Genomic DNA, 14,802 nt, shown 5'->3' with positions numbered 1-14,802 from the left:
AAGTATTTATAAAAATTTTTTGAGGATCCACCTCCTTTAGAATGGCAGGAATGAATCTTAATTGCTATTGTCATCCAGTGAGAAAAATATATTTTAAATTACAATGAAGTGATTACTTGGTTACTCAGCTGAATTAATCAATGCCCTTTTATGGCAGGCAATGTTTAAAGAATGCTAATATTTGGACATTTGACTTTTAACTTTCTGTGCCCATAGGTGGCCAGTTAACTGGGTCAAAAATGTTGGCATTCTTTTGCTTAGCCCAATGTTAAAAAGGAATTGATTAATTCAGCTTGATTATATGTATTAAAATTANTGGATTAACTGGCAACACTTACGAGTTGTTTACATCCTAGAAACGAAATGGTGTTGTAGTGATTGTTGGCTTAAATTAAAATGCATAAATAATTGGATTTGGTAAGGATTTATTATCCTTTTGTGTAATATATATTATATAAATCGATATAATTATCTAAATACAGAATGGGAAAGAAGTGTCTATGCATTATTATCTCGTTTATTTTCCCTCGTGTTCCCTTGACATCGTCTGTCACGTGGTTAGAAGTTCATTAAAGTAGCCATTCGTAGGTAATTTTAAGTTGTAAAACAGTTGAAAATATCTGTCTTTACAATGCCCTTTACAATATTATCAATCTCCGAACTTGTATGACGTCATACCAAAACCCTAAGAAAAATAAACAACAGAAACATGGTACATTCATCTTCACTAAATAGTGTGCATTTTACATCAAACTGACGTCATTATTACATTTTGTCATAAGAAATATGACGTCGAATCGATGAAATAGGTCAGTTCGAAAATGCTTACCTGTTCAATTGCCGGGCGTCGTTCAAAAATGTTACCTATAGAGTTTCTGATAATACACCGGTTGCGACTGGACTCGCTGTTCTTTTGGGATTGGTTAGTGTGTGACCGACCGAATACCAGTGATGTCGTTAACCACTATTGACCAATTGGTAAGCGTTTCCAAACAGACCTGTAGTGTAAGTTATTTGGACAGAATGAATGCATCTAAATCTAAAATCTCTTGCGTAATGACATTTGCCTATTCTGTATATGCAAAATTTAAGCTAAGTTGAATGAAAATACACTGTTTTTGATGAAGTATAGTGTATTTTCATTCTAAATTAAATTTTTGATGAAGTAGTAACACAGTGAATGACGCGTAATAGCATATATTATAATTTTGATGTAAAAACACTGCAAGTTGTCAAAGTTAGTTAAAATAACATTGGTGTAACAAAATGACAAAAGATTTGAACGTACAGCTAATACAGAATTGAAATTGTTAGCTATTTTATATAAATGACATTTAAATTTGTTTAATAAATCTGGCAGTACAATTTAAAAAATTAAAAATATTTTTTAATAATTAAAATTGTCAAGAGTTACTAATGCTTTTTTTTTTTTTAATGTAAGAAATTTTTCATAAGTAATCTCTACTTTTATAAATTTTAGCTTGGCACTGACATTTTAAATTTTAATTTAAAACAATGAAAATACCTTTAAATATTAAGAAAAATAAAAAGATTTTTGCCTCTATGAATACTTAAGAGGACCTTTTATTCACATGTATCATAAATTTAGCCAAGTCCATTAGAAATTAATTAAATAGTTAGGCTAGAACTAGTCAAGTCTATATCAAGTATTTATAAAAATTTTTTGAGGATCCACCTCCTTTAGAATGGCAGGAATGAATCTTAATTGCTATTGTCATCCAGTGAGAAAAATATATTTTAAATTACAATGAAGTGATTACTTGGTTACTAAGCTGAATTAATCAATGCCCTTTTATGGCAGGCAATGTTTAAAGAATGCTAATATTTGGACATTTGACTTTTAACTTTCTGTGCCCATAGGTGGCCAGTTAACTGGGTCAAAAATGTTGGCATTCTTTTGCTTAGCCCAATGTTAAAAAGGAATTGATTAATTCAGCTTGATTATATGTATTAAAATTATTATAAAATATATTGATTATTGTATTGATAAATAATTTTTATGTTATTTATTTTGTGATTTATATATACACATGGTCTTCCAAAATGAATGCTACTAGTTTAAATGACTATAATTGTTAATTATTACCTTACATATGCGAAGTAAACCACTTGACTGTCTGAGTTTTGTCTCCTGTCTGCATTCGAATGTTGTATTGTCTCCTACCTTAGGAAATGCTGTAAACGAAAAAAGTAATTATGCAATAGAGGTATTTTAAGTTCTGCAGTTCACAAAGTCGGAATCAGTGATCATTGTGCAACAGAAGTAATCTGCAGGAGCTTTAGAATTATAGTTGCTGTGGAAGGAGTAACAACCAATATGCCATAGCAAGTATAGGAAGTTTGAGTATTGTTTGAATTTGTGCTTTGTAACAGGAAGTGCACACATTGAGGAATTGTAATGGGCAAATGTGAAAAATTGGGCAGTTTTCCAATGTTTTAATGTACATTACAATGTTCTCAGATAATAATTAATATAATTATTGATGCAATATTTTGAAACAATGGTATTCTCTTTTGGAAGACCCTGTACGTATTCTATCAAACTATTTTGAATGTTGATAATTAAGAATTTAAAATTTTGAACTTATAATTTCAGATTTCATTTCATTTCGAAGATATGAAAACATGAAACTGAAAGATATGGAAAATGAAATGGAAGTCGAAAACAACAAAGAAAGTCCAAAAATGGACAATATAGAAAATGAGAAAATTAAAAACATTTTAAATTGCGTTGCCAATAGTGATGGGTTTTTTAAAAGCCAGCAGAGAGGAGAAGAAGATTTAAACTTTAATCAAAAAAAAGAAATTGCTAAAGAGATTCTAGAAAAAAATATTCCTCTTTTTCTTAGAAGATATGGCAAATATATCCATTATGAAGATTTGGAATATTTTGAACCTTATAGAACTGACTATGAAGTGAATTTCTACGTAATGGAAATTGAAAAGATGCATTCGGGAAAAAGAAAATCGGTTAAAGTAAAAAATCGCCGTTATGAAGCTCTTCAGAGACTGATCAAACAGGGCACTTATTTTAGTGAATCAGAAATGCGAAAACGTAATCCTGTACTTTACGAACAGATGGTTGGTAGATTCTTGACAGATGAAGAAAGAAAACAGACAGAAAAATTTGATGAAAACATTAAGTATATAAATATTAATAATATTATTTACATATTATATTTACATAAAAATAACATATTAAAATTTTGTATGCACATCTTATATTTTTGTTTTTGTATGAATTCACATGTTTATGCAAACACAAAGAGAGAAAGGTGATTTTACAAATGAAAAGTCACATTACGGTTTATTGTTAGTGTAACAATATCATAGTACTATATCATCAATTGCATAAGTAATATGACCAATTGCCACTGTTAGAGAATCATAGAACAGAAGCTTATACAAAAAAATAAATAAAAACTGTCAATATTTATGGTTCTAAAAGTTCTTATGTAAACTTTTCAGTTTACATTTTCATCTTCAGAATTTCTTTTTACTAATAACTCAAAGATGGAATGAAACAATATTTATATTAGAATTTTTTAAGTCTACAAGTAAGCACTAAGTAAATCTTTTCCATGCCCATTATGCATTTAGCATGCTTTTAATAGGAGTGGCCATATGATAAAAAATAGAACAAACATTTTAAGGCAAAATACTCATAAAAATAAACACACTAAATCAAAATTATCCAGTGGGAACCAACTATAATTAATTAATAAATTAAAATGAATGTGTTTGATGGTTTTAAACCATTATTAATAGGTTCAGTTACAATAGAACACTAAAGGAAATTTTTCAAAGTACTGATAGTTGAAAAGATTATTTCAAATAATCTCCAAGATGTAGATAAAGACTGTGCATCTCTAAAATTTATGACTGCATTCCTAGTGGAAGCGTTACATAATTTTAATTTCTAATGATGTTTTAAAAGGACCCTATCTTCCTTTTTAAGTTCTGTTATAACTGAACCTGATGATGATAGTTTAAAATTATCAAAAATGTTTATTTTAATGTATTAAAGTTTGTTCTTGCTGGATATATTTGGTTTTAGTGTGTTTATTTTGAAGTATTGCATTCAGTTTTTTGAGTGGTGACGTATCTACTTGCAAAAATTGCCTAGTTGACGTAGATCTCAAATCTGGATATCTCAGAGCAGCAAGTTTGCCATTTTGCTATTTTATTAAAAAGCAGATCTGATAATAGAAGTGTAAATATAGAAGCTAATCTCAAAATTCAGTCTAAAAGAATATTTTTGATTTCCAAAAGAGAGCTTAGGTTATTAGTTAAAAACAAGATAACCTTGAAGAGTCATGTCTTAGGTACACTGGAAATTTCAAAGTTGGATCATCATCTGTATGCAGAAATACTCTCCAATATTATCAGTGTAACTGGTATCAGTAGTCAGGAAACAACTACAATATTGCTATTATTCATGACTTGTTTTTCATAACATAACATTAGACATATCATAAATTTTGATAATAGATATTATGTATCAATTTGATGACAGACATGCCATTCAATTTGCATTTTTTGCCACAGATATCACTAACACACTCATTAAAGCATGACTTCAAAATACAAAATGATAACATTTTTAATTTACACAATCATATAAATGTCAATAATGTTCAAAGTATTATATTAAATGTGCTTTTTTGTAAATTTAATACCAACAAACTGACTCTTTGTCTTCATAATTATTCAAAATACAAGGATTTCAATGAGGAGATGCAACCAATTGGCCCATCTGAAAGCTACATTAAGCTGTACCTTTGCATTACTTGTACAGATTGTTGCTATAAATTTTTAATGATAATATCATACCATTCATTGCAAATTTAAGTTTATTCAATTTATTTATGGTTATATTCACAACTGAGAAGAGTTAGAGTTAGAAGTTAACCAATTACCATTCACGTTACTTTTAGTATAGAAATGCTTATTGGTTAACTTCTACTCTAACCCTGGATCCTCAGTTATGAATGTGGATGTTGAAGCATATTAAGAACAGTTTTGCATTGTTTTTCTAGATTTTCTACATTATTGCTTGAGCATTTGGACAGAAGTGATGGCTGTAGTGTAAGAAGACAAGAACAAGAATTTGAATGTGCACAGTGGGAAGAAGAAAGTGAAAGTGATGATGAATTAGGTAAAGGAATATGACCTGAAAATTTTCTTGTATAATTTTAATTATCATATATAACAATTTTAATATTATGCTCAATACAGGATGCTTTAAAAGATGTTAACATCTATATAACAAATTGAAATTGAGATTAAGATAGATTGTTTTATAAGGGAACAAAATGGATAATATGGCATGTCCCATATAAAACTGGCCGCACTAACTGATTGAGTAAATTATTGTAATCTTCATATTGGAAAAAATGGGACAAACTAAGCAAAAATAAAATTACTGAAAACATATAAAAACTTGATTTTATTCATGAAATAGTATGGAAACTCACATAACCAATGCTTCATCATCTAAGAGGATCCATTTTTTATGGCTATCCTATACCACGGGTGGGTAGACCTGTATAAGATAAGGGCTACCTATAATATATTATGAGTAGTCACCAAAAAATTTGTTTGAGGTTCACTGGTGTACCATGTGCAAATTATTCCATGTATGCCTATACAATGTAACATGTTTACATATCAAACAATCCCACTTCTTCATTGTTTCAAAGTCACTTTCATTGCTAATTTAATTAAATGAAAAGAAACAAAAAAATATTTATCTAGTGTTCACATCATTTTAAAATATTTTGCATATTAATATATCACATTAGGGCAGTGATTCTCAACCTTTTTTTCATCATGATACACTTTTAATAATTTAAAAATTTGGCAGCACACACTATTACTTCGGTAAGTACTGCAGGACAACTGGTAACATTATAACAATGATTTTTAAATGCAGTTGGTTATTTAGGTCACATTTTCTAAATGCCTTGGTAACTACTGGCAGTTACCAGTTACAATTTACAAATGCGCTCTAGGAAAGTAGAAACAATTAAACTACTTGTGTGACGTTCATGTATGGATATTTGCAGTGGCGGCACACTTCAAAAATCTTGCGGCACTTTAGTGTGCCACAGCCCAGTGGTTGAGAATCACTGCATTAGAGAGATGTTTCAACATAAAACTAGCATTAACAAGAGAGTTATATAATAAAATCTGTCTCGCTCCTGATACTGTCGTAAGAGATTTGATTTCTTGAAAACATTTGTTTCCAGACATATGTTTATATGCCTTGTTTTTCTGTATTTTTCTGTTTCACTATTTTGGAAACACACTGTAGTTTATACAGAAAATCAATTTTTTAGGTAATTTCAATTAAAATGGCTGATGGTATTTTTACACAATTAAAAATATAGAATAAATTAAGTTATCTTTACACTTTCATCATGTCAAAACACCAAGAACAAAAGTCTTCTTTTGCATTTCAAAATATTTTACATAAGTTTGCAGATGTGTAGCCTGTAATAAAACATCATCTCTGCAAAGTTCCTGTGGTTGGACATAGTAGAAGTGTGAAAATGAATTAGTTTCTTCTGTATTTTTATTTTTTTAGATGTTTTATGTGAATTTTATTCATGTACTTTTTAAAATCAATTATTTATTGTTTTTTTTTTTTCTTATCTTTTGAAATGTCTTTAAATTTAATTCACAAATTCAAATTTGTTTAATAATAATGAATTAAGAATAATTAAAATATATATATTTGAATATATTGTAGATTGTGAAGAAAAATCTAAAATAAATGAAGAAGACAAGCAGTTCTTCCGCAATGAATTTGTGTCAGTGATGTATGAACGTTTCTTATCCGGTAAAGATAAAGACTTTGATTATAAGTAAGTATTATTTTAATTAAAACTATAAGTAACATCTAATTTTATTACTAAAAAAATGCTAAGCATTTAGCATTTCAAAGTAGTTTTCCTATCTTATCTATTCTGACAGATTATTTGATAAATTAAGAATGTTTCTATTGAATTAAATTGAGAAATGTATTAATAAAAAATTTTTCTCTGTTTTGGGAAACCGAAAGTGAATTTTATTCATATTAATTAAGTTTGATTTGCGTAACAGCTAATTAATTGTAAATATTTTTAGACAGAATTACATGATTTATTTAAGAGTATTGTCATGGAATTTTATGTAAATATAAAAGTTCTAATAAAACTTTTCTTTTTCTTTATATACATTTTTTGTTTTCTTTTTCAACTAAGCTATGTGACCTTTTTGTAAAAGGAAAACGATTTGACAGAACTTTAATGAGAAATTATGTATAAAACTTTTTATTAAGATTATTAAGATTGAGGATTATTCACAATTAATGTGACAGTTTATGCATTTTGGGCCAAATGCACCTTTGACAAACTGACATCAATAAAAAACTTCTAAACCTGGGAGTGGCTTTACTCTTTGTGTGATTATATCAAATTAGAGTGTCATTAATTGTAAATAAGCCTCAGTCTTAATAACAAGTAAATATGGATTTTGATATTCATTGAAAGAGTATAAAACTTTAGTAATGGGGCAAAATGTATTTTAATAGGTATGTAGTAATTTGGAAGGCTAACCTAAATCACGACATGGTTCTAATAATTTTATAAAATACATAAGAAGACACTATTATACACATTACACACTTTTCCAGCAACTAAATTTAATCAAAACAAACATTTTTATCCTGAATAAGAGTAAATTTTATATAGATTATTGTTTCTACTTATGTGATTATCCTCAGTTTCAAAAGGAAAATTCTATTTACTTGTTCATTTACCTAAAATCTTTTTTAAAAACATTGATCATCATTCCAAGATAATAAAATTATAATAAGAAACAATTTAATACTTAAAACAACACTGGTTACTTGTTTTCAAAGTAACTATTTTCTATTTTTGAATTACTGACAGTTGAATTGGTTTATGGTGTTAAGAAAAAGATAAACTGATCATGAAAGATCAGTTGATATCATACAGTGTTTTTTGCTTGTTGTTAAATTATATGTTAACAATTCTTATCATAACAGTTATCACATAAATGAAATAAGAAATGCCAAAAATTAAACCACAGTAGTGTCAGCAAATAACAATTAAAGTTACTAGCATTCAAGCTCTAGTTAAGACATAATAATTGCAACAAATTATATATCTTTGTGTCCTTATCTTATGTTTAGTACTTAATTTGTCTACAAGGATTTTATTACTAGGACTTATTATACTGGTGACTTTGTTCTGCAATTTAAGAAAACATATCAGAAAAGACGGTCTTTATTTTTTACAGGTGAAAAATAAAGACCAGTATAATAAGTCCTAGTAATAAAATTAGGTCCATGTAGACAAATTAAGTACTAAACATAATAATTGCAAGTTATTCGATATACATTGAGACTGATACTGTAAAAAGATGCCTAGTTACACAATGATAACTATAACACAATGCTGATTATCAGTGTATTTTAATGTATCTGTTTTGGGATTTTAATAATAACATTAGACAACTGATCCATCATTACAGTACACAAATTCTACTGTAGTGAATTATTTAATAGTCCGAATTGTCAAATACATTAATTTTATATAATGGGTTGTTCGGAAAGTAATTTCATATATTTTTATCAACAATATTTTTATAATAAATGAATATTTTATTGAATTATTTATCAACCATTTTGGTCAAATACTTGTTGTTATCATTTCTGATAGTAGCATGATTTCACATTCATAAAAGTTTTGATCGTTGCTTACAAAAAAACTGATCCAAGTGATTTTTGACATTGTCATTTCAAGTAAATGTCTTACAGTTAAAAAAAATTGTATAGACTGGAACAAGTAATAATCTGAGTGTGCTCCATCTGGCTAGTATGATTGGTATGATAGCACATCCAATCTAAGTTATAACAGTTTCTGACCAGTTACCAAACTTGTGTGAAATTTGACATTATCATGGTAAAACACTACACCTGTTTGGTCCATCAATTCTGGCTGCCTTTTCTGTTTGATGATATTACTCAATTTGTTTACTCGATGGCAGTACACTTTCAAATCAATTGTTAAATTGTCTAGTAAAAGCTCCAAAAAAAATTTCCTTAAAATCCCACCAAAGAGAGCATCTCTCTTTAAGAACATATGGAACCCATACATCGAACTTTGAAACAAAACCAATTTGTTTTAAGTAATCATAAACAGTTCAATTTGACAGATTTAATCTGTTAGTGATTTCAAGTGTACTTATTCGGCAGTTTGCTTCAATCAGTACCTTTATTTTGTATTAATTGGCTTTGACTGCCATGCAGAATGTGGTGCATCTTCAATATTGAAATTGCCAGAACGAAATTTTGTAAACTAGTTTTGGCACCGTCATTCTGTCAATACATCTTCTCCATACACGTCACACAATTTTTTTCTTGCTTGAACAGCATTCTTACCTTTTTGGTAATAAAAGAGCAAAATATGCCGAAAATGCTGCTTTCGATCTTCCATATTTGATGGGACACAAAAAATAAACAATTGCACANACAATTTTTTTCTTGCTTGAACAGCATTCTTACCTTTTTGGTAATAAAAGAGCAAAATATGCCGAAAATGCTGCTTTCGATCTTCCATATTTGATGGGACACAAAAAATAAACAATTGCAAAAAATCAAACAAAATTTTTACAAATAAGCCTTAAAATGCTAGCTGTCAAAATATATAATGATAATACGATTTAGAATGAAAATGGTGGAAAAAGTACTACTAATTCGTCTAGCGGTAAAAAAAACTAAATTACTTTCTGAACAATCTAATAAAATATAATAATTTATTGCATGTTTGAAATGGTTGAATAATTTAATACATGATTGTTATTTTTACAAATTCTTTTTTAAAAAATAAAACAAACCAACTTGATAACGACTAATTTGAACAGTAAAGTTATTATTAGGTTAATTCCCTATCAAAAAATGTGAGCATAAATTATTTTATGTAAATGAATTCCTTACATAAATAAACATTCAAGAATACTGCATGTTTATTTACAATTTAAATTGTACATTTATTTGTTTGTACATAAAATTTTCCAACTTTTACATAAATATGGTGAATTTTTTAATAAGTATAAATTTCTTTGTATTTGAATAGTTTTTTAATATCACAAATAATTTTCTGTACATTTTTAAGGAAAGCATACAAAGTTCTGGTAATACAATATACTGTATAGGATATTTAAGAATTGTAAAAGAAATTTTATCTTCTACAAATACACAGCACACAATTTCAATGAACATGCTTGATACATTTTCTTTCATTATTAATTGGTTGTGAGTTTGTTCTTAATCAACAGGTTGGCCATGTAAAGTTTTCCTTGTATTTTTTATCTGTTTAGCACTTAAAAATAGGCCAATTTTTGATAGAGAACCTCCCGGGAGGTAAACTCATTGACTGATCACCCAACTTTTGCATTGCCTTGTTCTGTCATTATAATCCAATCCCATTCTGTTTCCTTTCCCATTCTGTAGATAAAGTACCGTATTAATATGAATAAATAAATAAGATTTCTCCTATGATTGCTGACTTTTCAGACACTGTAAATATTATTCTAATCACAAAAAAGTAAATGCAAGATTTTCAGAAGTGATTTTACAGATAGGATGTAGTTGAAGTTAACAGAGTTTGAATTTAATTTAAAAATAAAGTGACAGTAAGTGGTTAAAATATTTGAAAATGGTTTAAAAAAGTTTCCAAAATAACCCTAAAATAAAATAAAATGACTGTAATTAACACTGCTCACAGAAAGTTTGAACTTCTAAACCAGTTTATTTTTTCTCAGCTGTTACAGAAGTTAGAATACAAATGTCTGAAAAGTTACAGTGCAGTAGAAGAAGAAATAAAAGAGAAGTTCTACATATGATATTACAGTTTCTCCTACAGCAAATTCCCAAAATGTCTACTAGAGGCCCCAAGATTTGGTAAGAGAGGTCCAGAGACCTAGCAGGCCAGATTTCATGAGAGGCTATATAATTGACAAAGAAGTTTTCCAAACGGAAATCCCATCTGCCTGAAAGTGGAAACACAGAACATACCACTTACAGGTCTTGTACGCAACGTCATACTGTCGTTATAAATTTCTCATTGCACAGTAACTTTTCGAACACCCCGTACTATATCTATTGTTACCACTTTTATCCTTTAGAAGCCATCACATTAAAGTTTGTCTTCTAAATATGTAAGTTTTACACATTACATTATATAATAGCCTGTGACTTGGGTAACAGCATACAATAAACATTGTTAAGAAGTTAGTCTGGATTCTATTCTAAAAGTAACTCTCTCAAGTGTTTTAATATTAATAAAATCCTAAACTTTTTATAATATACTACAATATATATTTTTTCTCTATATTTAATTACATAATATAGGTTGATTCAAAAGTCAGTTAACTATTATTTTGCATGTTTGGGGTACACTTGTGAATGTGAATCGTAAACTGAGTTTAGAACGATGAAGCATGATAAAAAATGTAACTGAATTTAACCGATTAATTGCAGTTTAGTCTCTACAATAGTTAACTAACTTTTGGTCTGTCTTATAAAAATTATGATGATAATATGTTAAGTCAATGCATTTCATATAAATATATGAAGCAAATATTTAATATTATAATGGTAATTTTTATGTAAGAATTGAAGAACTGTTTTCAGTTTCTTCTTATTTAACTATTAAGTTTTAAAATCAATTATATATACAGGACTTTCCAAAAAGAATGCTATCATTTTAAATCATTGTAATTATGTTAATTATTATCCGAGAACAATGTAATATACATTAAAACATTGGATAATTTTCCAAGTTTCATTACAATTTCTCAATACGTGCACCTCACATCACACGGCACACATCCAACTTCAAATTCTTCCTATGTTCTCTGTGGCATATCTGTTGTTGCTGCAATGGCAGCCACAATTCTACAATTTCCGTAGGTTACTCATGTTGCATAATAATGAATGATTCGGACTTTGTGAGCTGTGAAACACAAAACACCTTCTCTGTTGCAGAATTGCCATTTTTCTTTACGGCACTTCCTAGAGGCATTAGACACAGATGAGAGATGAAACTTGCATGGTAATTTCAAATGGTAGCATTCATTTCGGAAGACCTCATATTGTTTAATTGTTAAACATTCTAATAATTGATGTCGTTTCAGTAATGTGGACGACAATGCTGATTACGACGACATCACAATCTGCGACATGGACGAAGAGGAAAAATATTTCGATTCGGAAGAACCAGAGCAGTTAAATTCTTAACATAAAATGCGTCCGTCATGAAATTTTAAAGTAAGGATCGAGATTATTTGCAAGTATTGTAATGTTTATAATCAAATCACACGATATACAATAAAATCCTTTTAAGAATTAAATAAACGAGATAATATATCCTTAAGTTGTTTTGATTTTATTCTGCTCTTTATAATACACTTGTAATTTTTCAAGATTTGAAGTTTGCATTACATACAGACAGGTTTCTAAACGTACTACACCTTGTCAAAAAGGATTGTATGATAGGGCCTCATATTGTTACATTTATCATTATTTAGTGGAGGGAAAGGCCTGGTATATGATAGATTAGAGCCTCATATTCTTACATATATTATTATTTGGTGGCAGAGAAGGGCCTGGTACATGTTATATGATATCTTAGGGCCTGAAGTGTAATTCCAGCCCTGTCCAGCATAATTTTTGCCTAATATATGCTAATAAATTTTAAGGAAATACACTTTAACACTCATTTATAATGATTACAATTTTTTACAGATATTAAATAATTAAAAAATATACCCAAAGGCATTTTAACACTGTAATAATACCATTTGTAATATCATACATACAATATTTAAAGTACAAGTCAAAATAATAGTTAAAAGTTTCGTTTCTAATCGATAACAGATGGCGCCACGTGTAAACATAATTTCATATAGAATAATTATTACATTATTATATATGACAGTTTTCAGCTATGCAAGGCCCTAGATAAATTAAGACCCAAGAGTTCTCTTTTATATAAGTTTATATAATATAAATCCCTCATCACAGGATATTTGATACCGTTCCCAAGCTTTAGGATACCAACTAATACTAGATTCTGAATGCAAGAACAGGACTATAGGCATATATTTATACATGTATGAGACTCTGAAGGCCCTAAAAACCCGAGTTGTCCAAAACTAAAGCAATAAATGTCTCTTATAATTTAAAAACCATCCTGATTTTTATTATATAATGATAACTATGATGGAAATCACATCATATGTAATAAGGCCCATATTTTCCATAGGGCCCTATAGAGTAACTACGAAAAATTCGATGAAGATCAGTCAAAGGGGTTTAGAAGTGTACAGAGAATAGACATTCTATTTTTATGCATAGGTGTATATATAAATATACGTAAAAACAATGTCTATCTGGTCGTCAGTTCTCTATACACTTCTAAACCCTTTGGTCTACACCAAATTTTTCACAATTACTCTCTAGGGCCCTATGGAAAATATGGGCTACCATAAAACCTTCATACCTCTGAACCCTGGAAAGAGCTTACAATTGTCTTTAAATATGCACAGAATGTACAGAAAAATATGTTTTAAGCGTTTACTTAACAGCAATTAATAGTTAATTGTCCGGCTTTAACAGGTTCTTGATATAATTATGTTAAGAACCTGTTAAAATTCAATAATTTTTCATTGTATATTAATGGCTCAATTTTTAAATTTAGTTGATTAAGAATTATTACAGTAAAACCTGTCCAAAACGGAACTTGTTTAAAACGAAAACCTGTCTGAACGGAACAAAATATATCCGGTTTACACAGGTTTTGTTGTATTTTATATATGGAATATTTCACTTGATTAATGAGGAATCAGTGTTTAGTGAATGGCCTGAGGAGCCGTTGTAATTGAAGTATTATGGGAATTACCTCGCTCCACGGACCATAAAATTTTTGGATGGATGTAGAACCTGTCAAAAAATTCTCTCTCGAAGACATTCGGCATTTATTTTTTTTAATATTTATGCTTTAAAACCATTCTAAAGGATACTGTATGACAATTATTTGTGTATTTTTGATATTGCAGATTTGCGGTGAAACCTGTGCAAACCGGAATCGTTCGATGTCGAATATTTTCTTCTGTTTGGCATATTTCCGTCTTGAACAGGTTCTTCGCTCCATACTTAAGAATATTTTCCGATTTAGACAGGTTCCGTCTTAAACAGGTTTTACTGTATACATCTTCACACTGTCTGTCCGTCTTTAAATATGCACAGAATGTACAGAAAAAATATGTTATAAGCGTTTACTTAACAGCAATTAATAGTTAATTGTCCGGCTTTAACAGGTTCTTGATATAATTATGTTAAGAACGCGTTAAAATTCAATATTTATAATTAAACTTGGTGCCGAAATTATCATTAAAAGTTAGTCTAAAATAGTGCAGAAATTACTAATATTTTTTTCAATTCGGTACGAATTAGTTCAGTTATTACTTTTACTTCAGAAAATCGGTGAAACTAAGGTTTATTTTAGTTTAAATCAGTGAAATTAGCGCATTTTATTGCTTAAATTAGCGCAGATTTGTAAAATTGGTGCTTATATTAGTTCGAATCTGTAATATAAGTGCTTAATTTGGTACCAAATCAGTAAAGTTAGTGCTTATTTTAGTGCAAATCTGTAATATAAGTGTTTATATTGATGCAAACCAGTAAAATTAGTGCTAATTTGGTACAAA

General features: G+C 28.8%; 1 protein-coding gene across 1 annotated transcript; it reads left to right on the top strand.

Moving 5' to 3' along the window:
- Nucleotides 1–328: 328 nt before the first annotated feature.
- LOC111615930 (coiled-coil domain-containing protein 97-like) lies at nucleotides 329–12,467 on the top strand. Its single transcript, XM_023357368.1, has 5 exons — nucleotides 329–417; nucleotides 2,618–3,164; nucleotides 5,061–5,179; nucleotides 6,776–6,890; nucleotides 12,229–12,467. The coding sequence occupies exons 2-5, from the start codon at nucleotides 2,647–2,649 to the stop codon at nucleotides 12,329–12,331; spliced, it is 855 nt and encodes a 284-aa protein (XP_023213136.1). The 5' UTR covers nucleotides 329–417; nucleotides 2,618–2,646; the 3' UTR covers nucleotides 12,332–12,467.
- Nucleotides 12,468–14,802: the final 2,335 nt, after the last annotated feature.

This window comes from Centruroides sculpturatus, unplaced genomic scaffold, assembly GCF_000671375.1.
Source record: "Centruroides sculpturatus isolate CEXI.00-Female unplaced genomic scaffold, Cexi_2.0 scaffold2772, whole genome shotgun sequence".
Lineage (NCBI taxonomy): Eukaryota > Metazoa > Arthropoda > Arachnida > Scorpiones > Buthidae > Centruroides > Centruroides sculpturatus.
Note: the sequence above shows the minus strand (reverse complement) of the source record. Positions and strands in the feature narration are given on the sequence as shown.